This window comes from Neomonachus schauinslandi, chromosome 5, assembly GCF_002201575.2.
Source record: "Neomonachus schauinslandi chromosome 5, ASM220157v2, whole genome shotgun sequence".
NCBI classification, from domain to species: domain Eukaryota; kingdom Metazoa; phylum Chordata; class Mammalia; order Carnivora; family Phocidae; genus Neomonachus; species Neomonachus schauinslandi.
Window position 1 is genome coordinate 175,056,522 of NC_058407.1, and position 27,208 is coordinate 175,083,729.

At 60.5% G+C, this 27,208-nt stretch overlaps 1 protein-coding gene across 1 annotated transcript in view; it reads left to right on the forward strand.

Moving 5' to 3' along the window:
* Nucleotides 1–27,208, forward strand: part of MAD1L1 (mitotic arrest deficient 1 like 1) — a 285,464-nt gene that overhangs the window by 208,552 nt on the left and 49,704 nt on the right. Inside the window, exon 14 of the mRNA XM_044915187.1 lies at nt 10,975–11,182. Coding sequence (XP_044771122.1) covers nt 10,975–11,182 — 208 coding nt within the window. The remainder of the gene's footprint in view (nt 1–10,974; nt 11,183–27,208) is intronic.

Below are 27,208 nucleotides of genomic sequence, written 5' to 3' on the forward strand. Positions count from 1 at the left end.
GACCAGTCCTGGGCAGGTGTGTGGGCCTCCAGTCCTCTCTGAGCCTCAGTTTCTTAATCTCCGAGCCAGGAGGTGGGCCAGCTGGTCATGATGCTGGAGATCTGGGGGTGGGGGTGGAGGCGGGGTGCTCATCCTGTGCTGCTCTGTGGGACCCCTGCCCCCATTCCCTGCACTTTCCACGTGCACTGGCACGCTGTCCCGTGGGCTCGCGCTCCCCGCTCTGAGGGACGAGGCCTACCGTGTGCCCAAGGCTTCAGAGCCAGGGAGTGTCCCTGTGAGCCCAGTAAGTACCGGGCAAGAACCCCGCTGGCTCCCCCCTGCCCATGAGGCAGAAGGACACAAGTCCTGTGCCTGCAGGACCTGACCAAGGTCACGTGACTCCTGGGCCCCGGGAGTACCAGCCCTGGGCCTGTGCAGAGTGTGTCAGCAGGCTGGGGTAAAGCAGGCCGCAGAAGACACAGGGCCGGGGTGGGGGGGCAAGGTCACAACGGCAGGACCCGGGAGGGCTGTGCTCCCCGTCTAGGAAGCCCGGCCCTGGCCCTGAGACCCAGCAGGCGCCCCCGAGGCCCCCGCTCTTCTCCCAGAGCTGTGCTTCCTTCAGCCGGGAGAGAGATTGATTTAGCTTTGAGGCCGGGTGATTTATAAATATGCATGAGGACCAGCACTTATTTAACCGTGTTGTTTAATTCTCTCTGCGTCCCTGCCTCTTCCAGCAGGGCCTGTTGGTATGCGCGTCAGGCCCGGGTGGCAGGCGCCCTCCCTCCTGGGCTGTCGGCCGAGGGGCAGCCGGTTCCTCGCCCCGGCCGCCAGGGCCCCGGGCCGGGCAGGGGACCCTGGGGCTCGCCCTCCATGCAGGCCTGTGAGCCCCGGGCCCGGAAGGTCCTCAGGGATGGTGGCCCCTGCCCTCACTCTTCTGCAGATGGGAGAGGGCCAGCACGGTTGGGGGCGGAGGGGCCCCAGATGCTGCCCGCCACTCCCTGCCCGCGGGACTCAGGACACACAGGGGGCAGCCATTCCTGCGAGCTAGCACAGAGTCAGGGCGGAAGAAGAGAATCCTCCAGGCTCTGGGGGGGCGAGCGGGGCGCACACTGCGGCCCAGCCCCACCCGGCCCACGGCTGCTGTCCCAAAAACGTGCAGCAGGCGCCCCCGCGACCCCGGCCACCCTCCGTCTGGCCCTGGCCTTCTGCTTTGACTGGGTGGTTCTTTGGCAGAAGCGCCCGTTCCCGCCGCGAGTGACAGGCGTGGGTCACCAGCTCGTCTAAGGAAGCCCAGAACTTTTCCCTTTGAGGTTCTTGTCAGGACCGTCAGCGCCTCAGCTGCGAATCACACAAGGCCACCCGTCTTCGGCGCGTTACAGCCATTTCCCCTTCTTCTCAGAGCCACCACCTAGCCGCGGATTTCAGCGGAGCTGCGGCTCTGGCCCGTGTGCGCGGTGCTCCCGCCTGCGCGAGCCGCTCCTGGCTGAGATGTCCCTGCTGCGTAGGCGCCTGCGCCACGTCCCGGGGCCTGCCCTCACCTCCCAGCGGGAGGTCAGCAACGAAGCAGAGGTCACACGAGGCGTGCTGCATGGGGTGACGCGCTGCGCTAAGAGCAGGGCGGGAGCTCGCAGGCGGCCCTTGGCGCTGCGGGGGTCCTGGCTCCCCTCTGTGGGTCCTTACGGGGCGCTGGCTGTGGGCCAGGCCCTGGGTCCCCTTCACTGGTCTGGGGGACGGGGCGAATCCTCATGGGCTTGCTGCAAGCTGGAAGCGTCTGTGAGCCCCTGCTCCCGGGGGCTGGACGTCCCGTGGCGAGCCGGCCGGGGCGCCTGTGTTCTCCTCTGCTCCCGGGCCTCCCTGCTGTCCAGCTGTGCTGCCCACACAGAAGCAGGAAGACGGTCTCCTCGCACCAGGAGGGCGTGGTGTGGCAGGCAGAGCCCCGTGGATGCACTGCCCAGCCACGCGGTCCTGACACGGCTCAGCCCCTGCCTGCCCAGTGACCGCTCTATAGGGTGTGGGGGGAGGGGGGTTAAGAATGGGGTCTGCGTGACATCCTAGGATGACCACGGTGCCCACGTCCAGTTTGGCCGGGCCACGGGCGGCTACCCTGGGAGACCATCCACTCCGGACCCTGGGAAGACAGCATCTGGCCACCTGGTCTGTGCACTCCCCAGTTCCACACTGGGCCAGACTCCTGGGGGACCCCGACTGCACCCGCCAGCCTCACTTCCCCCTAACGTCCTCCAGCCCTCAGCTTTCTGAGCCCAGTGTGGAAGGTTTCAGGTGGCAGGCGCCTATGGACACCCAGGCCCTCGGGGCACTGACGCTTCATCTCGGGGACTAGGCCTGTGCAGCCCACCCCACCAGCCTGGCCAGCTGAGCAGCAGCTCCTAGAGTTCTGCCAGGACCCAGGCTGGCCTGGGCCCTACCTTGGGGTCTCAGGTCTGCATGTGCAAGGCAGCCCGAAGCACCCGCGTGTCGAGACCCAGCTGAGACAGGCCTGAGCAGAGCGGCCGGGCCCCTGCCGGGCGTCTCTAGGGAGGACAGCCGGCAGCACCAGAGAGCAGAGCCCTGCCCTCGGGATGGGGGCCTGGCAGTGTGCGGGGCCCGGGGGGGCTGCAGGAGCCCAGAGGGTCCGGGGTCAGGGAGCCCGAACACAGGAAGCTGGGTGTCCCTCAAGGGGGACATGGCAGTGAATTCTAACCAGCCGTGGAGGCACGGAGCCACGAGGGTGCCCTGGAGGCTCAGATGTTGCAGCCTGGCGGCTGGATGGGTGCATCCTGAGGCCCTGGAGCCGGGCAGCGCTGCTGGTGGGGCCGGGCAGCCTGTGGTCGCTGCAGTCCACGTCTGGGCCCAGCTCTCGGGTCCTGCACAGGACAGCGGAGGGGTGCCCGGCCGGACAGGTGTGTGCCCCCAGCTCCTCCAGCTGGCCCTGGGGTGACGCGGGAGTCGGGGGGCCTGCAGCAGCCAGCATGCGTTCCCTCACCCAGCCCGGAGCTGCTCTCCCATCTGGGCGCCCACCACTTGCCTTTCTTCTTTTTGAAAAAAAATAACAGCTTTATGGGGACAGGATTCATGTATCACGTACATCATACATTCAGAGTGAGAGCGATTTAGTGGTTTTGGTCTCGCAGATGGCGTATGACTCTCATCGCCTCGGAAAGCCATCCCGTGCCTCCACTGTCTCCTGCCCCGTGGCAGCCCCCGGCCCACTCGCCACTGGCGTGGGGGCTCCTGTTCTGGATGTCGCGTTTGCGTGGAATCCTGTCATGGGTCCTCTGGGGGGGGGGCTCCTCTCACCGAGCATCGTGTGTCTAAGGACTGCGTGTGTCGCGGGCGTCGGAGCTGAGTAATGATCCGCTGCACCGATACGGTTCTTCCCGCCTTTGTTCTGCACGAATAACGACGCTGCGAACGCTTCCTCGTGGACGTGGAGTTTATTTCTCTTGGGCAGACCCCGGTGTGCAGGCTTGCTGGGCCGTACGGTGACTCCACATTTAACTGCTCGAGGAGCTGTTACCTCGGTGGCCACGCCATTTTGCGTCCACAGCCACGGTCAGGGGGGGCTCTGCCTCCTCCCTGCCCTCACCAACGCTCGTTACCTCGTGGGGACTTTGGTTTCCCTTCCCTCATGAGCGATGACCTCAGTTTTGGGCATCTTGTCACGTACTTACCCATTTCTGTGTCTGCTCCTTGCAGAAGCGTGTTGTCAGACCACCCATCTTATAACCTGTTACCTGGTCTTGTCGCCACTGAGTCAGCGTCGTGGGTACGAGTCACGTACTCATGTGTGACTCACAAATATTTTCTTCCATCCTGTACCTTGTCTTTTCTTTTTCTTGGTGTTCTTGAAGCACAAAGTTTTTCACTATGACGACGTCTAGTTTTCCTTTCACTTCTCCTCATTTCTAGCATCCTGTCCAGGAATGCATGGCCGAATCCAGCGTCACGAAGGCTTATACTCGTATTTTCTTCTGGGTTGTAGTTTTAGGTCTTACGTTTAGGTGTTTGGGTGTTTGGTTTTGAGTTTGGTTTTACATGTGGCGTGAGGTAGGGGTCCAGCCTCACGCGTTTGCCTGTGGACGTCCCGTGGCCCCAGCATGTGTATTAAAGCACTGTTCTTCCCTGTGGAGTGGTGTTGGCACCCTTATAGAGAATCTGGGCTCTCGATTCTCTTCTGGAGAGTTCACAGTCTGTCCCAGCGCCTGGTGCCAATGGCACCTTGTGGTGGAGGTGGGGGTCTTCATGCTGTCTCCCCTTCAGGGGGCCGGGTTATTCGGGATCCTCCCGAGCCCCTTGCAGCGCCACGTGCCTTGGGAAGCAGCTGGGAACCGGGTGATGCGGGATGAGGGGCACGTGCCCGCCAGCTGGGTGCGGTCATTGTCACACACACGTGGTCCTCCAGGCCGCGGGTGCTTATTTCCGTCTTTGTCCCTGCCAGCGCGGTCTGCTCACTATTGTCTTCAGCGTGTTCTGGCTCGGCTCCGTGGGCTGGGACACTCCTCCGTCCCTGGCACCGGCGCTCCGGAAACCGGCGTCTGGACCGGGCTCGATGCGGCCCACCACGCAGCCCGTACACGTCCCCGTGGGAAGACCATCCTCCTCCTCCTCCCCCACTCTCTTCCTCAGATTCTTTCCAGCCAAGGTCAGCAAACCCAAGCCCACGGGCCAGGTCCGGCCGGCTGCATGTTTTGGCAAACAGAGCTCTCTGAAACCTGGCGGTGCCTGTCTGTCTACCGCCTCTGAGACCGCCCCACGGGGCAGTGGTAACAGAGGCCGTGCGGCCCACAGACCTGAACCCTTGCTTCCTGCCCACTCGCGGGAAGGATTGCCGGCCCACATGATAGCCGTCTCCGGCAGGCAGGAGAGCAGCCCACCAGGCCCGTTCCCCTGGACCAGTGCGCCCGAGGGAAGGAGCCTACCTGCCCCAGCCTTCGCGGCCCCAAGCCTCTGTCCCCTGACCCGCTCTCGACCTGCTTCCCCTCAAAGGAGGGTTTTGTGAAGGACAGAGTAGGACATGCACCGTGACCCAGGGCTTCTGTGCGGGCCCTCAGCCCCTGCGGCAGCGGGAGGGCCTGGGCTGCCCGCCCAGCAGGGGCACCTGCCCTCCACCCCAGCTGCTTGAGTCCTCCCACTTTCCCGCCACAGTCAGGACGGGGCAGGGGTCAGCGGTCACTCCTGGCACTGTGGTGACCCAGGTCGGAGTGTAACCCCTCAGCCCTGCTCTTTGCAGCATCCCGAAGGCCTGGCCCCAGAGCCTCCCAGGATGCTGCCGCCCACCCGGTGGGGACCAGGATACCCTGGGTGCTCCGTCTTGCTGCTTTCGTAGCCTCCCCTGGAGACAGCGTCCGTTCCCTGTTGCTTTGTTATAAACACCCCAGCTTAACACAGGAGCCGCCTTGTTCTCGCTGATTCTGTGCTGGTCTCCCCTGGGCACTATTTCCAGCTTCCAGCAGGTGGACCTGCAGGGAGGCTGGAAGAGCCAGGGCCTCTCGTGCGGCCTTCATCCCGGGGAGGCTCCGTCGGTGTGGGCGTGCAGCCTCTGGTGTGTCTGAAGAGGGCAAGCCTCAGCGCACACACTCAGACCTCGATGCACCACGTCGACCTAGAGGCCGAGGGGGACTCCCCAGGGAGGATTCAGGGGGTTGCGGGCACTGAGGCCCGACCCGGAACCGTCCTGCTGCAGCTGCTTGTCTGGAGCGGGGGCTCAGGCCTGCAGTGGGTCTTCACGCTCGGGAACGTCTCCCGAGGAGCAGTCTGCCCCCGACCGCGGGAGAGGGAGTGGGTTATGCCCGTGGGCACATTTCTATCCCAGAAATGGGGCACCAACGGACGCTAATTCTCAGGCAGAAGCAGAGCAGAGTCAGGGTAGCACCAGCAGACTGTGGCTTTAGGCTCGCTTGTCAGTTTGCGCGTGAAGAAGAGGGAAGCCAGCTGGGCTAGGATGCCCAGGATTGATCCACCGCGGCTGCGCCCCCAGGGCATGTGACGTCCTCACGGCCTGATTCTGCGGGGCTGGCCTGGTTGGGGAGCTAGCTCTCCTAAGCCCCAGCGCTGACATGCTTGCGCCGCCTGGACAGCGGATGGCTGTGCTTGGCCATCCCCAGCCCCCTCTGCAGGCCAGTCGCGGTGCAGGGGCGAGCCTGGGGGGTGGACCGCAGCCCCCACCCCTGCCCCAGGCCCGCTCAGCAAGGTTTCCCAGCGCCCGTGGCCGTCCTCTTCAGCAGAGTCAGGGACGCGGCCCCACCTGCCCCACCTGCCCCACCGGGTCCTTACGGCTCCACACAGGACGGAGGGAATGGGCAGAGGCCAGTCCCACACCCGGGGAGTCCGGCTGTGGCCCCCAGGTCAGCTGACGTGCCGGGGAGACCCTCCCTCTTCTTCACCCACTGCCCACGCGTTGAGGAAATGGTTCACGGAGGTACAGAACTTTACAGTCTATGAGGGTCTTCAATATATGTCACTCTGTCGGTCCCCGGCGTTGTTCGGGGTGGGTCATCCACGTTTTCCAGGTGAGGGAGCTCGAGGCCGTGCTGAGTGGTGTGGCCAGCAGGAAAGCTCACCCTGGCACTGGCCACAGGTACCCGTGGGTGCCCTCTCCGTGACACAGGTGCCCCCCCCGCCCCCCGGAGGTGGGGGCTAGGCCACGGGGCTAGGAGCTGTGTTCCCTGGGCTCTGCAGCCAGCCTGTCTGGGCTCCCCAGGTCAGAGGTCATCCCAGCCGGGGCACAGCGGCCACTGACCACCGTCTGGGGTGGGTGGGGGTCCTGCTCTCTGCGGCCAGAGTTGTGAGGAGGCGGAGCTTTCGTAGCTCACCCCCAAACTGGGGAGACAACTCTTGGCTGTGGCCAAATTAGCTTGGGTGCCAACCCCGCAGAGTCATCCTCGCCATGAATGCCCGGGGCCAAGGCCTCCCCATGCCTGGCCTGCTCACGTCGACCCCTGTAGAAAGTGGGTCATTTGTCCCAACTCATCAGACCTTCAGCATCCAGTAGGAATTTTCTCCTTGGGCTCCTCCCTCTGTCCGCTCCCATCTGGCTAAGCCCTGCTGGGATCCTAAAATCCCTTAGCACATGTTTTCTATACCTGCAGTTCACCCTCGAGGGGAGGACCGCCCCCAGATCGACATGGTCCTGGGTGGGAGCGGTGGTGCTCCTTCTCCCACCACACTGAGCGGATGTGTCTGCAGCCAGCCTGCTTCCCCGGGGGGTGGGATGATCTGAATAAAGGCTCCGTCCCTCCCCCACCCCGTCCATTTTCTCTGGAAGAGAGAGGAGAGACGTGTGGGCGGGAGTCACGGAGGCAGTGGGAAATGGGATTGTTGGAGAGGAGAGGGCAGATCACGGCGTATCGAGCGGGAAGGAACTGGCCCGGGGTGCCTGGCTGACGGAGACTGACGGGGTTGCGGGCCAGTGGCCTCCCGCCCGTCTGCTCAGGAGACACCAGCCTCCCAGAGCACCAGGCTCGGGGCCTTCGCTCTCTGCTCCGGCAGACGCTGAGGCCTTTGAGATGGCCCTCTCCCTCCCTTGCCCTGCAGTGGCCCCTGTCCTTGTCCCGGAGGCCAGGGAGTGACGGCCAGAGGCGTAGCCCTTGCTGTGACCCCACAGACGTCCCTCCTGACTGGGGAGGCAGCAGCCTCTTCCACGTGGGGCATCTCCTGGTGCCTGAGCCCCTGGGAGCCACCTTCTGCGTGGAGGGCAGGCGGTGTCGCAGAGGGGAGCTTCCCGCGCCCAGCTCCTGCCCCGCCTCCACTGGCTTGGGGCACGGGGCAGGTCGTTTAGACCGTAAACTGGGGCCGCGCCCAGCAGATCCAAGAGCATGAGGGAGAAGAGGTGAGACCCCCCCAGATTGGCACAGGGTCATCAGGGTCTCAGAGCAGATCCCTGGACGGTGGAGGCCCGGCAGCGCTAGGCCAGTGGTCTCCAGTGCCCCTTCCCCTTGGGGTTCTCTGACCTTGATACGTGTGTAAGTCTGTGTATTGTGTGCCCACCGTGTATGTACGTGTGTGTGTGTGTGTGCATGAGTACATGTGTGTCCGTCTGTGTACGCATGTGCACCGTGAGCGTGTCTGTGTGCACGTGTGTGCACCTGTCTGCACACACGTGTGTATCTGTGCGTGTGTGTGCGTGTGGACCTGCCCTCACTCCGGAGTGTGAGTGAACTCTGGTACCGTTGAGCGTTCAGTTCCCCGCGAGCGTCTGGACGGTCCTTGGTCCGGGCGCCCCTTTCCGTCACGGCCACGGGGCAGGACAGCAGAAGTGAGTTTCCACGGACTGACCGCGCCGGTGACCGGCGTCCACAGCAGCACGCGGAGCATCACAAACACCCCGGAGCCCCCGTGCCGGCCCCTCCTGCCCTCCACGGCACAGAGCAGTGTGGCCTGCCGCCGTGGGATGTGCCGGCGGGACTGACGGCGTGGGCTCCGCTGCGTCTGACGTGTGCCGTCCGGTGCTTTGTGCGCGCCCGATCTCGCAGACGGACGGCCTTGCACGTGGGGACCACACACTGTGTGCGATGGGCCTGGACCGTGGGTGCTGACTCCTGGTGCCGTCTCTGAGGCCCCGAGTTGCTGGCCCTAGGATGTCGCCCTGCTCTCCTTGAGCAGGCACAGCACCAAGTGGCGTTTTCAGGGCGCCGTGTCCTTCCCGTCCTCACCAGCACGAGCCCTGGCTGCTCAGCACCCGTGGTGCTCGGTGTTCTGAATCTGTTCGGTGCCGGCCGGGCGTTGGGGCGGAGCACGGGGTATCTTGCCGCCGTGGTGACTGGCATCCCTCTGACGATGAATTTGCGCTCCATTCCGTGCTTTGTTGGCCCTTTGGACACTTTTGTGAAGTGTTCACATTTTTCGCCCATCTTAAAACTTGAATTGTCTGCTTTTGCCTTGCCCGTTTCTGTGAGTTCTCTGGGGATCCTGGGCGTGAGTCCTGGGTCAGGTTTCTGTATTTCCAGTGACTGCCTCTGCCCGTCTCACGCTCTGAGTCCAGTGTGCTTGTGTTCACGTGTGGCCAGTGCCTCGGAACCTGTTTCAGAAAAACCTCCATCTGCTCCAAGGTCACCATGTTCTCTTGTGTTTTCTTCTAACCGTGTTTTGTTTTACCTTCTGTTTGTAAATTTGACCTCCCTCAGGAGTTGGGGTTTGTGTGTGCTGTGTGGTCAGGGTGATTGGGGCATCCCGTGGCCCCCACACCATTTACGGGACCCTTCCCCCCGGTCTCTGTCTGTCCATGCATCGGTGGCTCTCGGTCGTCACCACTGAGACTCAGGCGTCGTGGCATTTGCCACATGGTCCCACAGGCTGCATGGCTCGTCTGGGCCCTGGGTCGGGTCTGAGATTTCAGGTCGTTCCCCACATGCTTACTGAGTGCCGCACGGAGGCCGGGCCTCACTCGCTGTCCATCTCCGCATCGCTGACCTTGTTTCCCCGGGGTGGACGGGCCTCTTCCAGGCCGGGAGGGAAGAGGTGGGACACATGGCAGACAGTGAGGCCTTCGTCCTCCCAGCCGCAGCCTCAGGGAGGAGGAGGCTTCTTTCCCAGCCTTTGAAAGTGGCCGCGCCTGGTCCCAGGGCCACCCTCGCGCTGGTTTCGGGGGTCAGGCAAGAGGGGGTTCCGCGTTGGCCAGAGTGGGCCGGTGTCCGCTCACTGGGGTGGGGGCTGCCCCTTCAGGGAGCAGCGGAGGGGGCCTTCGAGGTGGGCCTGCTGGCTGAGCGAGGGTTCTCCTGGGGGGTGACCAGGGGCCCCAGCAGAGGCGGGTGGGCGAAGCAGCAGAGAAGCTTGACACAGTGACCTGAACACCTGTGTCCACACAGAACCGGCACGTGACTGCTCGTAGCAGCTTTCTCCATAAATGGCCAAACTGGAAGCGACCAAGATGCCCCTCGGGAGTGAGCGGACCCGCAAACTGGTGTGTCCGCACAAGGCAACATGACTCAGCTTTCTAAAAAGAAATGAGTCAGCAAGCCAGCAGAGGGGGGGTGGAGCCTTCCATGCTCAGCGCTAAGTGAGAGCCGCCCATTTGACGAGGCTCCGGCTGGCCGTGTTCTGGAAAAGCCAGAACGATGGAGGCCGTGAGTGTGGGGCCAGGACACGTGATGTGCATTTGTCAACACCCACTGAATCTGACCACACAGTGAACATCGACGTGTGTGTCGCTGTGACATCATCCGTGAGGCCCGCGGGTGAGCGACCTTCCAGTGCTCGGAGCAGTGCCCGAAGCAGGACCGGGGCCGACCTCGGTGCCTGGGCAGCTGGAAGGCTGAACCCAGAGGCACGAGGGCCTGCGCTCAGCGTGACGCTCCTCACACGCAGCACGCAGGTGTTGGACCCAATAACCGCGTGGGGGTGGGCGGCTAGGGCAGCAGGGGAGGGGCCGAGCTGGGCCACGTTGTGGCAGGGTGTGGAGGTGGACATCCGCGTGAACCTGTCCTTGGTGTAAAATAGACACAAGTGGCTGGGCTCGCAAGTGTTTGTAGACTCGCAGCTGAGCGAGGCCCGCGTCCACACTGGTAAGCCGTTGACGGCCCTTGTGCTGCTCATAACGGACGGGGGGCACGGCCACGCGGGGACTCTGAGCTCTCGTCTCAATCTTTCTCCAAGTTTTGTATTGTTTTTCTACATCTGTGGACCCTGAGACACCAGGGTATGTGGGAGCAGGGCCCCCAGGCGTGAGAATATTTGCCAGTAGAGCGTTTTGAGGGTGTAGAGCTTTCGAGATGCCCCTCCTGTTTGCTTTTACAACTGTTGTGCGGGAAGGTGGCCCGAGCACCTGCAACGTTCCGAAGGGCTGTCTCGCGGGCTTTTCCGTGTTTTCTCCCCCAGCTACTGCTTACCGCTCCTTAAGGCGGGCAGTGGCACCATCTTGGGCTTATTGATAAGGGCGTAGAGGCCTGGGGAGGGGGTGGCCGTCCCTGCCCTCACGCTCTGGTGTTGAGGCCCCACGTCGATCACCAGAGCCTTGCAGCGTGGGTCCAGGCTGTGCTGACCTGCCCTGTGGTCCTGCAGGGCAGCTACGACCAGAGCAGAACCAAAGTGCTGCACATGAGCATGAACCCAGCCAGCGCGGCCAAGCAGCGGCTCCGTGAGGACCAGGTCCGGCTGCAGGAGGAGTGCGAGCAGCTACGGGAGCTCGTGCGCGCCCTGGAGCGAGGCGGCCCCGTCCCTGCCGGCCTGGAGGCCGCCGCCAGTCTGCCTTCGTCCACGGAGCTGACAGGTAGGTCCGCACCCCCCATCCATGGGCCGTCCCGTGGGCAGGGGGCGGCGGGAGGGCCTGGGACCGAGCACCTCGCGGCTGCAGGTCACGGCAGGATGGCACAAGGCAGCGGTGGGGAAACGCTTTCCAGCCCTTTTTCAGTGTACACGTGTCCCATCAATCATGAGTAGGTCCGACACACGTGGAAACGGGTATCGTCTTTCACGGGGCTAAGGACCTTGCGCAGAGCCCAGCGTCTGCGCAGGTGAGCTCAGACTCGGGGAGCTGCCTTCCTAACGCGGCTGCACCCGCCCTCTGCAGCCCCGCAAATCCGGGCGACAGCCCCCGAGCCCGCGGCTCGTCCCTGCCTGGGCGGGAAGGTGACCCTCCTGTTCCCACGGAGTCCTGTGCTGGACCCGCCCTGCGAGTGCAGAGACCGGTGGCCCGCCAGCAAAGGTGGGCGTGTGTGGGCGCCCCGCTTGCCTGGGGTCACCGTCCGCGGTGAGGGCCGTGTGCGGAAGCCAGCCTCTCAGCGGTGGAGCGTGGCCAGGAGGGGGCTCCCGCCCAGCCCTTCCTGCCACAGCTCTGGCCGGGTCACTGGGCCGTCAGTGTCACTGAAGGGGCCCTCCTGACAACCTCCTCAGGTGGCTCATCTCATCCCCGTGGAGGCGGCAGGGCACTAGCCACCCCTCGTCTCCCTCACTGTGCCCAGCCCTGCCTAGGACGTGTTCTCCACGTGTCTTCTTGGTCGGGGGTCTCGGACACAGCCCCCCGTCTGTCCCGTTTGCCTTTGCCGTCAGCCTGCCCTGGGGTGAGCCGGCGGGCACTCCCTGGGAGGTTTGGGGATTTTGTTTTCTCGGTGTCAAGGAAGATGTAAACCCACAGAGATGTTGTTGTTTGCTACAACAAACTTGGAATCGGGGAAGTTGGTGGGCGGGGGGTTGAAGGGTGAGCAACGGTGGAGCCAGGAGCCTGTTGGAGCTGTGCCCCGGAGCCCCCACGGCCGGAGGTGGTGGTGGGGGGCCCCGGGGGCAGAGGATCAAGGGTGCTTGCCGGCGGGTGTAATTACAAGCCGTCGGCCCCCAGGTCCTCCACCCAGCACCAGTGGTTGGTAGTGGCCTCTCCCCCAGCAAAAATGAAAAGAGGAAACAGAAAACCAAGGTGGTTCTCTTAGAGCCTGCGTCCCAGAGAGCAGGTCCCACACGGGCAGGGCCCTCCCAGGAACTTGTTAGGGACCCAGGATGTCGGGCTCTCTGTCAGGCCTGCTGGGTCAGACATGCCTGTGGCCCATGGAGGGTCCGCGGACGGGAACACCGACGCGAGCACAGAGGTGGTGCGCGTGGGTGCCTCGACCCCCGCCCACCACAACACCCTCCGGACAGGCTCCTGGTGCGGGACCTGACATTAGAGGCCCTGGCAGACCAGGCCTGTCCCCGGCAGGACCCGCAGAGCCCTCTGCTCACTGTGAGCAGGGGCCCAGGACTGTCGGCCCTGAGGGCGAGAACAACACAAGTGGGAAGAGAAAGCCCTCGAGGGATTGTTCCGGGACACCTTCAGAGAAGGAGAAGACTGTGTTTTCAAAGAGGATACACGTGAAGTTCTGGAAGTTAAAAACACCGAAAGTGAAATGAAAATCTAAACAGAAGACTTACGAAATTGGGGGAGGTTATGTGAACAGGAGAGCAGAGGCCGGATGAAGGTGGGAGGGGTGTGGGGTGTCCGCGGCTTGTCTGGTGGCTCCAGGAGAGGGCGGGGACCCCGGGGAAGCACGGCTGGCCGGAGAGAGGCGCCCCACACTGGGACGTGTCGTCCTGGGACTTCTGAACGCAGGGACAAGGGGACCTGTTGCCTCCCGGGGAGGGAGAAGACGGGCCGCTCCATTCTCAACTGCGGCCCAGGGGGCGAGAAAGCCTCCAGGGGCGGGGCTCCCGGTGCCTGAGGGACTGGATGGGGCTCACGGCCAGCCCCGCGCTCAGGTCTGTCGGGGAGGAATTCAGTTCCGTTTCCGATGTTCAACGTCTGGAAAACCCTACCTCGCCGTTCCCTCTCCCATGAGGCCTATGGAGGATGCGTACCCATGAAAGGGGAGCAGGAGCCAGGGAGCAACACAGATACGGGAGGCCCGAGCGCCAGCCCTGGAGAGATGAGGAGGACCCAGGACAGCCGCCCCAGGGGCAGCCGGAGCTCAGATTGAGACTGGTCAGAAGGTTCTGGAACCACTTCAGACAGATGAGGTTGCAGAATGTAAGGTGTCCAGTGTCTTGAGAGACGCTGTGGACCAGAGCTTTCCTTACCTGTGTGCCGGACTCCCGGCTCGTGGTTCCCACCGCACGGTCAGGGTGCTCCAACGTGGACACCCGGTAGGGAGGTTTGTCGAGTCGGTCACGAGTACCCGGAAAACAGCCACTGGAAAAGCAGGACCGTCACCAGCTGCAGGGGAAGCAGAAAGCGTGGGGGAGAAAGTCCTGGTCTCCTGCCCGGCCCAGCTCACGTGGCTGCAGTCAGGACAGTGTGGGGTTCTGACGCAAGCAACTCAGGGCATCGTGTCCTGGCAGAGGGCAGAGGGCGGTGGGCATCGCTTCAGCTGTCTGACCCAGGAGTGCTGTCACGTCGTGCTTCCTCCACAAGAGGACTTAGTACCCAAGCGACCGTCCAGTGGGTGCAGCCGATTCCCCGAGGGAGTGGGAGACGCCTCGTCCCGCCACTGGACTCTCGAAGACTAAGACCTACCTGTGGAACAGAGTTGGTGTAGAAACAAAGCCTAAGTTTCAGACGTGTGTGCAAGTCCGGCTTGTGAAGGCCGGTGCATGCCAGCGCTCCACTGAGGCACGGCTGGCCGACCGGGCGTGTGAGTGGGGAAGCAGGGGGTCGCCGTGTCCGTCCTCGGGGCGCGGGGTGACCACGCGGCTGCCACGGCGGGGGGAGGAGCCGGGCGTGTGGCGTGGCTGGGGCCGCCTCTCCGGAAGCTCGGTGGGAGCGGGAGCTCTGAGAACCTCCACTGGGTTTGCAGCCTGTGTTTGCCCACGGCCTCGTGCCAGGCGTTTGTCTTACGTCTGCAGGAGAGGCGGGGGCGGCTGAATGGCGAGTGTGGTCGTGGGACCCCAGCCCTGGGCAGCTGCCTCGGCCCCAAAGGAGCGTGTTAGAACGGCCAGGCGCCTCGCGGATGGCGCTTCGGTGGGTAGACAGCTGGCCGCTGCTGAATGGATGGGACGCACAGACGGAGCATGGGGGTTAGACGCCGGCCTCTGCAGACCATCAGCAGACGCGCCCTCCCCTGAGCCCCCCATGCTGTCTGCAGTCACGCGGCCCCAGCAGCGCAGGGCCAGGCTGCTGGGCGGTGACCTGTGACCTGCCGCCAGTTGCAGGAGCCTCAGCACTTCAGGCCCCTGGCCAGGTGTCTGGGTACCCTGAAGATGCGCCGTGGAGAGTGGGGCTCCGGTGGACTTCCAGCCACCAACAGATGCCCCCCGCGCTGCCGCCCTCCACCCCCGGTCTCGCAGGCCAGGCTGCCCTGCCACCTGTGAGCGGGCCGCCCCCCACCCAGGCCTTTGGCTGTGCAGACCGGTGTTGCTGGGAGCAGACCAGCTTGCTGTGGTCTGGGCTCCGGCTGAAGGCCAGAGATGAGGCAGAAAACACACACGGGCCCCCGCCCTCGGGCACCCCAGGTGAGCACAGACCAACGGACCTCGTAGGAACATAACCAGTTCCCTGACAGATGACATAAAGGGTGCTGACGGTCCAGACGGGTTCCCTCCTGCTGTGCACGGGACACCGCCTCCGAGCTGGCCTTGCAGAGCGGCCCCCGAGTTCAGTGCGGGGGGGATGGCTCTCAGACGGAGCAGGTGTGCCGTGGCAGGCAGCTGGACTAGTGGCGGGGGCCTGGCCTCCTGAGGAGCGCAGCTTTGCTGAACAGGAGAAGGACCCATCGGGCTAGCCGGGACGGGGGAGGGGCCGCAGCCACCCGCCCTCCCTAACCGTGCCCTCAGAGTTCGGGGGAGAGCTGGTCTGAGGTTCTGGTGGATCTTTGACAAAGGAATTGCTGAACAACCCGTAGCAAGGGCCCAGCCTCCTGGGTCGGCAGGAACCTAAATCCTCAGCCTCCCCCAGCTGGCTCTTGGCTCCTCACAGGGCCCCCTGCGGTACCCAGGCTAGGCCAGGGAGATTATTAATTGCAGCTTAATTAGGTAACGCATTAATATTAAAATAATCGAATCTTGTCAGCAACACAGTGAAGGCGATCAAGTTTGTCACTGCCTGGCTGTGTGGGTGCAGCTGATCCCGAGGTGTCCCTGCATGGGGGAGGGTGGTGGGGTCCAGGGCTCCTCCCTGGTACCCCCCTGCTCTGTCTGGGCACAAAGAACAGCTTGCTTCTTCCCTCAGCCGCTCTGTCCTCTCTGCTGGCTTATGAGGCAGCTCATCCATGCCGTGGCCGGCGCCAGTTCAGCTGGCGGGGAGCCGGGGGGCCGGAGGGCCACGGGTCGTGAGTCCAAGAGGTGCCGTCTAGGTGCTAGCGTTCTGGGGTGGCTCCACAAGACACAGGCCATCTGAATGTCTGCCGTCCCCGTGCCCTCGGCAAGGCAACCACCCAGACTTCCGCTGGCTCGCACGTAGGTGAGGGTAGGGTGCTGCCACGGCGGAGATGGGGTGGACGCACCGTGTCCCCCCGAGGCAGGGGCACACAGTCCCGTTAGCCAGCAGCACTGGCCACCCGCCACCTGCTGGACCCACAGGTGTCAGCGGGGCCTGTCCCTGCCCTTAAAACAGAGTGAGGGGAGAGCCGTGGGAATCAGGGGCCTCAGAGCAGGCCCTGGGTGCAGAGGGCCGGGGAGGGGCAGACTGCAGCGGCTGGGCAGCTTCCCCGGGCCAGGGCAGGGGGCTTCGGCTGGGCTTTGTGGGCTGAGTAGGAGGGGAGAAGGGCTACTCTTTCAGGCAGGGGTCCTCCGAGCTTGTCCCCCACCCTCACCACATGTGCCCAGCCCTGTGTGGGGCGCAGTGAGGGCTGCCAGCAAGGAATGCACGATCCGGGTGGGGAAGGAAGACTGATGAGCCCAGATGGAGCCACGTAGGGTGTCTCCAGCCACCTCCCACCCCCACCCCAGATGAGCTCTCCCGCTGTCCCCCAGGGGCGGGCCCTGGGAGCTGCAGGAGGGTCCTGGCCTTGGGCTCTCCTGACCCACCCGCCCTGCAGAACAGCCTTCACCCCCGAGGCTTGGCAGCAGGTGGGAAGGGAGGGGTGGCCTGGGTCTCTGAAGCCACTGGCCGGTGCCTAAGTGGCGCACATGTGGGGTGGATCTGAAAAGCACCACGGAGGCTTTAAAACAGAGCAGACATCGAGCGTGAGCTTCCAGAATGGGGTCAGACGCACCCAGGTACACCGGTATCAAACTGCCAGACACAGTGCTTCTGGGAGCGTTAGCCCGTTTTCTCGGGGCCTGTACTTGGTGGGGACGACTGGGTCCCTGGTCAGCGCGTGGTTGGCTTCCTAAAAACTGGCCCCGTCCCACAGTGTCCGCACGTGGCCCGTGGCTGTTTCCCCGCGGGTGCTGATGCTGCAGGGGCGATTCTCACGTGTGTGTGCGTGTGCACATGTGCGCATACGTGTACATGCATGTGTGTGCGTGTGCACGCGTGTGCGTGTTGTGTGCAGCGCATCATGTCCTACCTGGCGCGTCCCCGGTGTCTGAGGATGGGCGCCTGCAGCGCCTTGGGCCATCCCTGCGTCCTCTGGGGTAGGTCTCTGTTCCAGTTTCCCCCTTTATTGGGTGGTTTTCTTTGTATCAAGTTCAGAGGTTACATTTTCTAGCAGCGTCCTTCTCAGAGCAAACATGTTTCATTTGCTCTCGGACAGTGAATTTTCCTTTTACAGGAGTCTCATCTGAGAACCCTGCCTGACCCAAGGTCAAGACACTTTTTTCTTAGTTTTCTACCAAGAGTTTTTCAGTCTTACAGTTAAATCTGTGATCCATGTAGAGTTGAGTTTTGCATACGATGTGAGATTTAGGTTAAGTTGATTTTTTAGAGGGGTTCACGTGAACGTCCAGTTGTTCCAGCGTCAGCTGTGGAAAAGCATCTTGTGCTTCCACTGAATTACCCTTGCTCCGTGGTCCTGTCCGCTGGCTGAGTTATGTGCGCCCCGTCTTCTGTCCCTCTGACCTACGTGTCTGTCTCTTCGCTGCCACCGCCCCGACTGGTGGCCATAGCCGGACACTCGTCATCGGTACCGCAAGTCCTCGGACTCGGTGCCTCCTCTTCACGAGCGCCTGGCCCGTCCCCGTCCCCCTGCCTCTCCACAAGAACGTGCGAGTCAGCTTGTCTGTATCTACAGAAATCCTGCCGACACTTTCATGGGCATCCCATTAAATCTGCAGATGAGCTTGGGGAGAATCGTACTTCTAGGTGGTGAGTCTGTCCCCCCAGAACATGATGTGTCTCCACTGACTCAGGCTTCCTTGGATTTCCCACATCAGCGGTTCCTGATTCTCTGCACACACACCCACGAAGTGCTTTGTTAGAAACGTCCCTAAGTGTTTCCTTGTTGTTTTAAATTCTTGGAGTTACTGTGTGTGTGTGTGTGTGTGTGTGTGTGTGTGTGTGTGTGTGTGATCTTTGTGTCTAGAAGTATGGTTGGTCTTGTGTCCTGTGACCTCACAGAACTCACGTACCAGTTTCAGGAGGGTCTTGTTTGGATTTTGTTCATTTTATTCTTTGCAGTCGTGCCATTTGTGAAGAGGGACTGCTGTATATTTTCCCGTAAAGCCTGGGTGCCCGTGTTCCCTGTTCTTGCTCTCCTGCCTGGCTAAAGAGTGCGCTGCTGAGTGGTGGTGAGCACGGCCGGCCGCCCTCCTCACCGCCTGGGCGGCGTTCAGTCCCTCCCCACCGCCCGTTCTCTGAGCTGCGGGCTGTGTGTAGATGCCCTTTGTCCAGTTGAGGAAGTCCCCTCTAAGCTTGCTGAGAGGGTTTATCGTGTTGGATGCTGAATTTTGTGTCTCCATCAATGGATAAGATGTCAGTGTGGAGGATTACTTGTGAAATTTTTCAATTTGGAGCCAGCCTTGTATTCCTAGACTAAATTCCTCTTGGTTGTGGTACGTTCTTCCATTTTATGTTGCTGGATTCAACTTGCTAATATTTCGTCAATAATTTTTGTGTCGTTGTTCATATTGGTCTGTGGTTGTCTCATCCGGTCCTTGTCTAGTTTGATTATCAGCATAATGAATGAAATGAGTCAGAAAATGCTCCTTCCTCTTCTGTTTTCTGGAGGAGATGGTGTCAAATTGGCATTCCCTCCTCTCTGGCTGTTTTACAGACACCTGCTGGACACCATCTGCACCTGTAGATTTGGGTCGCTGAGGGTTTCTAATAGTTATAAGGGCCACACACAGTTTGTATGTTGAGACCCTCTTCCCCAGTGTGATGGTGTTAGGAGGTGGGGCCTTGGGAGGTGATGAGGTCATAAGGAAGGGTGGGGCCCCCATGAATGGGACCGCTGCCCTCAGAAAAGAGACCCAGAGCGCGCCCTCACTCCTTCCACCACGTGAGGACACAGAAGATGCTGTCTGTGAGCCAGTAACTGGACCTGCGCAGACCCCAGATCTGCCGGCGCCTTCATCTCAGACTCCCCGGCCTCCAGAACCGCGAGGAGTACAAGCTCGTGTTGATAAGTCAACGCTGCCTGCAGTGTTCTGTGACAGCAGACCACGTGCACTAAGACCACGGGAATATCAGCTTATCTGGTTTTTCTTGGGTCAGTTGTGGTAGTTTGTGGGTTTTTGTAGGAATTGGTCCTTTATGTCTAAGTTGTGAAATTTACCATAGGAATTGTTTGTACTATTCTTTTACTAATTTTATTATTATTATTATTTTTTAAAAGATTTTATTTATTTATTTGACAGAGAGAGACAGCGAGAGAGGGAACACAAGCAGGGGGAGTGGGTTCTTTTACTAATTTTGTCATCTCACTGAGTCTGTAGCAATTACCCTCTCTTTCCTTCCTGATTTTGGTAATTTGTGTCTTTGCTTTTTTTTTTCCTTTGTCAGTTTTGATGAAGATTTGCGCATTTGATCAGTCTTTCAAAGACCTCGCTTTCAGTTTCATTGATTTTTCAGTATTGTTACTCTGTTTTCAGTTTTACCGATTTTTTTGCTCATTTCCTTGTTACTTCCTTTGGTCTGCTTACTCTGACTTCCTCGTGTTCTTTGTTTGGTTTCTTAAGCTGGAAAGTGAGATTGCTCATTTGAGATCTTTTTTTGTTTTCTAAAATAAGCACTTAATGCTATAAATTTCAATCTGAGTACTGCTTTAGCTGCATCCACAAATTTTAGTATGTTGGAGTTTCATTTGTGTTCAGTTCAGAAATTTTTCAAATTTCCTTTAAGATGTTCTCTGTGATTCATACATTATTTAGAAGTGTGTTTTTAATTTCAAAATGTCTGGGGATTTTCCAGGTGGCTTTCTGTTACTGATTTCTGGTTTAATTCCATTACATTTAGGGAACACACTTTGTATAATTTGTTTTTTAATTCAGGATTTTTCTGATGGCCAGTACTGAGCGATCTTAGTAAATGTTCCGTGTGCACCTGGTAAGAAGGTGTATTCTGTCTGTTAATCAGTGTGTTTACACCATTTATATTTAATGTAGTATTTTAATACGTTTGGAGTTAGGCCTGCCATTTATGATTAGTTTTGCTTGCTCTCTGTGTTGTATTCCTGTTTTCCTATTTCTACCTATTTCCAGATTCTTTGAACATTTTTTAGTATCCCATTTTGATATATCTTAGGGTTTTTTAATGCATTGTATCTCTTTGGACACTTTTTAAAGTGACTTTTCTAGGGATTGATTACAGCACACATGCTTACTTCTCACAGTGCCCTTACATCTGCTATTTTACCTGTTGGAATGTCAAGGTCTTACTGTGACAGGCTTTCCGCCCACCGGCCCCCCGTTTGGTGGTGCTCGCAGGTCATTTCCTGCACATACGCCGAGAACCTGCCAGGAAATGTTACAGTTTTTCCTTTGAACTGTCGTACGTATTTTAAAGAGGAAAAAAACAGTTCAGGATTTTTACCTAGACATTTAGAATTCCTGTTGCTTTGTCTTCATTCCTGAAATTCCAAGTTTACCCCTTTTATCTGCTCCCCAGGTGTTTCTTTCAGAGGACACGTGCTGCTTTCAGGTTCTCGGGGTTCCCCCCACGTGGTGACCCCATCTTGCCTTCACTCCTGAAGGACGCGCCTGCTAATTCTGGGTTAGGGGTTCTATCAGCATTATGGAAATCGACATCGCTTCTCTACCTCTGGTCTCCATGGCTTCTGATGAGTCATCTACAGTCATCCGGATAACCTGCCCTCAGTGTAAGAGACATAGAGCGTCAGAAACTCAGATCGCGGATAACGGTGTTTGTAAGTTAAAAGCGGGGGACAGGAGAGTGGCAGCATCTGGGGGCAGGGGACCTGTACACCAATATGCTCTCTGCAGCCGGTTTCAGTGGTAAATACGGTTTCCGGGTGGACGATGACACACGAAGTCTTTGTGGGCATCTGTGGAGTCTTGCTTGGCGGTTCTACCATCTCTGTCATCCTGGGTCAGCACCTGTTGGCTGTGTTGTTTCCTAGCAGGTTAGTATTTTCTTGGTTTTTCAGATGCTGCTTAATTTTGGGTATTTTCTGTAGGTTTTGAATGCCGTGTTGGGAGATTCTCAGTCTTTTTGCTGTCCTGTGGAGAATGTTAATCCTGGTCGGTTGGTTTCAGCAGGCAGACTGAGGGGACAGTCCCCGCGCCCTCTGAGCTGTGCTTCCACACCCGCTCAGTTTCAGGACCCGCACCAGTCTCCACGGCCCGTGTGGGTGCCAGGCATGCCCCCCAGAGTCCCCTCTCCTGATCCCCCCCAGTTTCTGCTTCCCTGAGGCTCTGGGCCGGAAACCCAGGGCTTCACTTTCCTTGCTCTGCTCTGTGTATTCCACAGCTGCATCAGCATGAAGGCCAGCGCCATGGGGTGCAGCTGGGATAGCAGCTGCGATTCACCCCAGTGTCCTGAGGTCACGGCTCTGGAGGGCTAGGTGCCCGCCCAGCTGCACCTGCCCCTCCACGGGGTTGCCAAGGACCTGGAGGAGAAGGGGATGAGAAGAGGAAGAAAGAGGGATTTCTCCTACCTCCTTCTCTCAACTCTGCACCCAGTGCTCGCTCACTGCATCCAGCCCGGGCTTCAGTGCCTGTCGTCCGGGGCAGGGTGGGGGGCGCAGCAGGACCCAAATAAGCAACAGCAACCAACCTTGGCAAACTCAAACTGTAAAGCTCACCCAGTGTGAAGGAGGTAGCCCCAGTAGTCCCTTGATTGTTGCAGGAGTTGGAGCTACAATCAGGAAGCTTCCAAAAAAGACATCTCCAGGCCGGGTGCTTTCACTGGTGAATTGTACCAAATGAAGAACAATTAACACCAGCTCTGTACAAGCTCTTCAAGAAAAGTGAAGAGGGAGCGCTTTCGAACTCATTTTATGAAGCAAATATTATCCTAATTTGAAAACCAGTGACAGGACAGAAAATAGGACCTATAGGCATTTATTTTTGTATTCCAGGATTCAAATATCCATTGATGTCATCCACCGCATCAATGTGATCTAATCAACTGATGGAATAATTTGACAAAACTCAACACCCAGGAAAACTCAGCAAACTAAATAAAGAGGGGGCTCCCTCAGCCTGACAAAGAGCGTCTGCGAGCACCCCCACACCAATCCGTGCTTCCCCAAGACCAGAAATAAGGCAGAGGTGGTCTAGCACCCTGAGTAAGCATGGAGGAAGTCCCGGTCTGGGTCGCCAGGGAAGAGCAGGCATAGGGACGCGAGGGGAGGGAGCAGAAGTGTTCCTCTGCAGACGACTCTCTGGGTATAAAACCCCAAGGAGTAAAACCAAACACGAAGCCTGGTGAAGTGAGTGTGGCACGGATGGTTGTGATCCAGTTGATCTTGCATCCTGAGGTGGCAAGACCCCCGAAGGGTCCCTGCTGCCCACTGAGGGCCCGGGTCCGCTGCAGTGCTCGGCCGTGGGGCCGGAGTCCGCGTCCTGCCTCTGGTGACGTCTCCCTCCTGCCACTTGCAGGAACGTGTTTGAGGTCCGTGCACCTCGTCGTGTGCGTCACCGAGTAGCGTTCATGGTCGGACCTCGCTTTGTTTAGGCTTTCGTCAGCTGGCGGACGCTGAGGGGACAGACGCTTCTTGGCTCATAGGAATGTTGCTGCCGAGGACGTGGCACCATGAGGCTCTGTGTGCGCATAGCCTCGCACGGGGTGGGAGTGGAATCGGGGTCTCTGGTTCTTGGGGTGTGATGGGGGCTGGGTTACGTTTGACCTTTAAGCAGCTGCCAAGTTGTTTTCCAGAGTGGCGGCAGCATCTCAGGGTCCCTGTCAGGGCCCCGCGTGCCCCTGGTGCTGCTGATTCCCTGGCCTCCGGGGCGCGGCCTTCTGCTGGGGTTGGGTCTCCCGGACGGCGAGCAGCGTCAGGCACGTTCCCACAGCTCATGAGCCGTTTGCACATCTGCTCCGGTAAAGCGTCTCTGTTAGTCTTCAGCCCGGTTTTAGAGTATTTGTTTTCTTGTGATCATTTTCTTCATGCTGCCTTTCAGTAAGCGAAAGTTTTAAATTTTGATGAAGTCGGATCTACTCGTTTTTCCTTCTGTGCTTAGTTCTTTGTCTAAGAAATCTTGGCTTGCCCCGGCGTTGCCATCTCCCGGTTTCTTCTAGAAGCTTTTAGACCCATGGTCTGTATCAAACTAACCTTTGTATGTGATGTGAAGGAGGGTTCAGCATTCATTTGTTCCTATTCAGAGGTCCAGTTGTTCCCAAGACACCACCTGTCTCCGACTCACCTTGCTAAGGGCTGCAGGAAATCCACCGGGAGAAGCGCAGATGCTCACAGCCGTGGCTCAGAGCGCTGGCGGCTGGACGCTGGGGGGCTGCGCGTGGCTCCTGGGGAAGGAGCTGGGGGGCAGCCCGCACTGGTGGTGCACGCTGCCCCAGAGGGCTTGCTGCACAATGAACACGAACACTACTCGGGCTTCTCGCCTTTTTTATGAAAGCGAGAAAACCCTCTTTGGGTTTCTTTCAGCCTGCGCAGACAGGACCTCTTCTCACAGGCCGTTTGCCAAAGTGGAGGGGCAGCACGCGGACTGCGGGCCAGTCTCCATGGTCTGGATGACCCCCACCCAACCTTACCGTTTGCATTCCCGTGTCCATTTCTGCATTGGCTTGCCGGCGTCGTCCCTGCTTCTCTGAATGGTCCAAGGTGCCTCCTGCCTCAGGCCCTTTGCACGGGCCGCCTCCTGCCTGCCTTGTGCTCGGCTTGTGCCCAGGCTCCCTGGAGGTCTGCTGTGACCAGGGCCACTCTGCAGCCCCCCTCCCAGCCCTGTCTTCTGGTGCTCCATAGTGCTTACAAGCTCTGGAGACCACCCCGCCCTGCTGATGTGTGTTTTTATCTGTGTCCCGTATGGGAACGTAACTGCCTTAGACCTGGCATTTTTATGTGTGTCCACGCTGTGTGCCCTCAGCCTAAAATGATGCCAGGCATGCAGTTTACTCTTGTCACATCCTCGTTGGGTGAGTAACTCACCAGCCCTTCTAAAGTCCCCGTCCCTGGGGCCGCTCACTGTGAGGGCTCGGTCCTGCCGCTGCTGTTGAGGGGCAGGGAGATCGTACTCAGACAGGCCTCTGTGGCGGCCACCCACACCCCCAGGTGCCCACGGCCACCGTGGTGGTCACCTGCTCCCACAGAGGTCTCATCAGGCAGCGCTGGGGGTCAGAAGTCTCACATCAGGAGGCTGACGGCAGGGGTTGGCAGGACTGCGTCCCCCGAGGCTCTGGGGGGTCCTGTTGCATTGCCGTTTCTGGCTGCTGGAGGCGGCTGCTTTCCGTGGCCCTCAGCCCCTCCCTGAGCCCCATGCCAGTGTTGTCCTCTTCAGACCTGCACCCTCCCACCTCCTCTCCTCGTAGAAGCTGCATGAGGACCCTGGGCCCCTGGACCATCTCCACCTCCTTAATTCACTCCCGCCTGCAGAGCCCTCTTCTGCCGACGAGCACACAGTCCTGGTTCTGGGCATCGGGCACTGACACCTCCCCACGGTCTCTGTCTTGGTCACTCACCTGTTGACCTTCGGGAAAAGTCCTCTCTCTGACTTCACAAGGTCGTTAGGATTCAGGGGCGTACAGGCGTCAGCAGCCTGCTGGGGGCCCTGGACAGAGGCCGCGGACCTCCAGGCGGACGGCGTGGGGGGCCAGCCTGCTCTGGGGCCCCGGGAGTGTCTCTGCTTGCCCGTCGTGGTGTCTAAGGCTGGTGCATATTGTAGTCCCGCGCGGTCAGGCTGGGGCGGGCTGGAGGCAGAGGCCAGCGGAACGGGCAGGAGGGGCTCCTGCAGCCGGACCCGGGGAAGGGTGGGCACTCGTTCTGAGTTCCCACGCTGGGAGCGCACTGTGCACCGCGGCTGTTGTCCGGGAGAGCCCTGCTGCCCACCGCGCCCAGCAGAGTTGAGCCGGGCTGGACTCTGGTCCTGGCAGCTTCTCTGCCCGCTACGTACGCTCCGCCAGGTCCCTTCACCGCCCTGAGCCTCACCTGGTGCTCGGCAGCTCCGTCGCAGAGGCCGCTCGGCCCGCACACGGGCAGCTGCGCGTCTCGGACGGGGTCGTAGGCACTGGGAGGAGCAGCCTGGCTCTGCGGTGAGCCCCCAGCACGCTGACCCCCGAGGCAGGCCCCTAGACCCCAGGGCTGCCGTCTGTCCCTGAGCGCGAGGTGCCTGCCACCCGAGAGTTCTGCTTCCCTCTCGGGCTGCGTGTCCGGCACACTCCTCACCCCACGCCCCACCTTCCGGGGAGCCCGGCCCTGAGGGCAGCCTGCGTCCTCGCCCCTCTGGATCGCCAGAGGGCTAACTCGCTGCCCCCCTGCCCACCATCTGTCTCCCCGGCCTTCCCTCCTCCAGAGCCTTCGGTCTGTGAGCGGCTGCAGCCGTTGAGCCGGTTCTCCATCCTCTTCCTTCATCCGCCTGGCTGCGTGCGTTAGCAGGTTTTAATAGACTGCCACATCTCAAAAGCAGGGAGAGAAAAAGATTTAAGATCTTGTCCTGCCCAAAGCAGACAGATTGACTCGAAAATGACTCGTCAATAAAAGATGAGCTCTGGGAGGCTCTTCCCTCTTCCGAGAGGAAGCGCACCTTCCAGGGACTCGGCTGCTGGGAGCCCGCTGTTGGAAATTAATAACGCACACGCCGTGCAGAACAGAGTAGGAGCGAGCCTGCCACAGCTGCCGGCCTCTCGCCTCCTCCCGCGGGCCCTCCCGCCTGGTGGCCCCAGGCCGCCGCTGCTCCGTGAGCCCAGCAGGTCACCTGCCTGGGCGCGTGTGGAAAGAGGTTGCCAGAAACTTGTTAAGCAGTGGTGTCCTCTGGTTTACGTCTCAAGGGCTTTGTGAGGGGTGTGCCTGTTGTGTGCGTCTCTCGCCAGCGGGTGTGTGTGAGCGCACGTACGTGCACGCATGAGTGTGCGTGTGTGAGCGTGCGTGTGTGAGTGAAGCCTCAGGCAGTTTGCTTCCAACGGTCTGACCCCCAGGTCCCCATGCCTGGAATGGAGGCTCGGTGACACTCCTGGGTGTTCACATAGCGTAAGATGAGCTGGCAGGTGTGCAGGGCGGGAGGCCTCCACGGGGTGCGCGTTTCCTGGCCCTCGTGGAGCCCAGGACCCTGCCCTGATGGGGTGTGCGCTTTAGTCGGGAAGAAATGTACCCTAAACCACCAAGCTAGTGAAACCAAGTCGGAGGATTGTGAGCTTGTGCAGGGACACTGGGACGCTGGGATCCCGGAGGAGCCCCTGCGGGTGGCATGGCTGGGCGGGCTCGAATGAGCAACTGAGGCCGGACTTTGTACCTGAGGTGGCACCTCGTGTCCAGGGCTGGTTCCTCATGGCAGCACTGGAGCTGCCTGGTGGGCTGCGGGGGATCCATCCCGCCCCGAAGTCCTGGCGGGAATGTCCGGCTTCTCTGCTCCCTGGCCGGGTGACAGTGAACAAGGCACTGACCCCACATCTGTCAGCTGCCCGGACGAGGGGCCGGCCGTGGCCTTCCATCAAGGCTCAGCTGGTCCTCCACTCCCGAAAGAGGCAGCAGGGTGGGGAGCCTGGCGCCCGGTGGGGCGGGGGGGTGGCATCCTCCGGGGCTTCGACTGTTCTCTGTTCTCCGTGGTGGGGGAGGGAGCCTTCCCAGGAATATGATATCACATGAGCTCCCGCCTGTCACCCCGGGACTCTCCCACCCCGTAATCTGGTGGGCTGTAATTGCTGGTGTCTTTTCAGATCATTTTTGTGCAAGGTGACAAGCTGCTTGTGGAGTGAGCCGTTAATCACACAGAGATGCCCCTGTTTGAAGGCTGGCACCGAGCTTACCCCGGGCAGGCGTCTGCCAGGCAGCCGGCGGTGGGCACACACGCTGCTCATCTGCATATAATTCCAGGGCGAATGTCTTCTCTCTTGTGTAAAATGTGCAATTTCCGGCCCAGCAGGGGAACATGGGCTCATAATGGAGAGACCTTGTCCCAGGGGCCCTCCAGCTGCAGGCGGCTCAACCGAACCGTTCCCTAGGAACACAAAAGGCTGTGTCTAGTGGGTGGCAGGGGCCCGTCTGCCGGTCCCTGAGGCCCGCAGTGGGGGTCGGCGGAGTCTGCCGTGGCCTTCCGTGGGAGGGCCTCCCTGAGTGCTGTGCAGGGAAGGGGGTGGGTGCCTGGACGCCTCTGCAGGCTGCCTCCCGGCCCCGCTCCTGGGATTTGGATTTGGGACGGGAAGGCAGCCTCCAAAAGGAGCCCATCAGAGGGAAGCCTTGCTGCGTTGGCGTGGCGGCCCTGCGGCTCTTGCAAACACGTCCCAGGGGCTCGGCGCCCACAGAAGGCCCGCCTGGGGGCGTGGTCCAGCCGGCGGGCCTGTCTCCTCCCCGCTGCTCACGGTCGGCCAGACCCACAGTCACAGCCCCTGTGACACGTCCCAGGGGCTCGGCGCCCACAGAAGGCCCGCCTGGGGGCGCGGTCC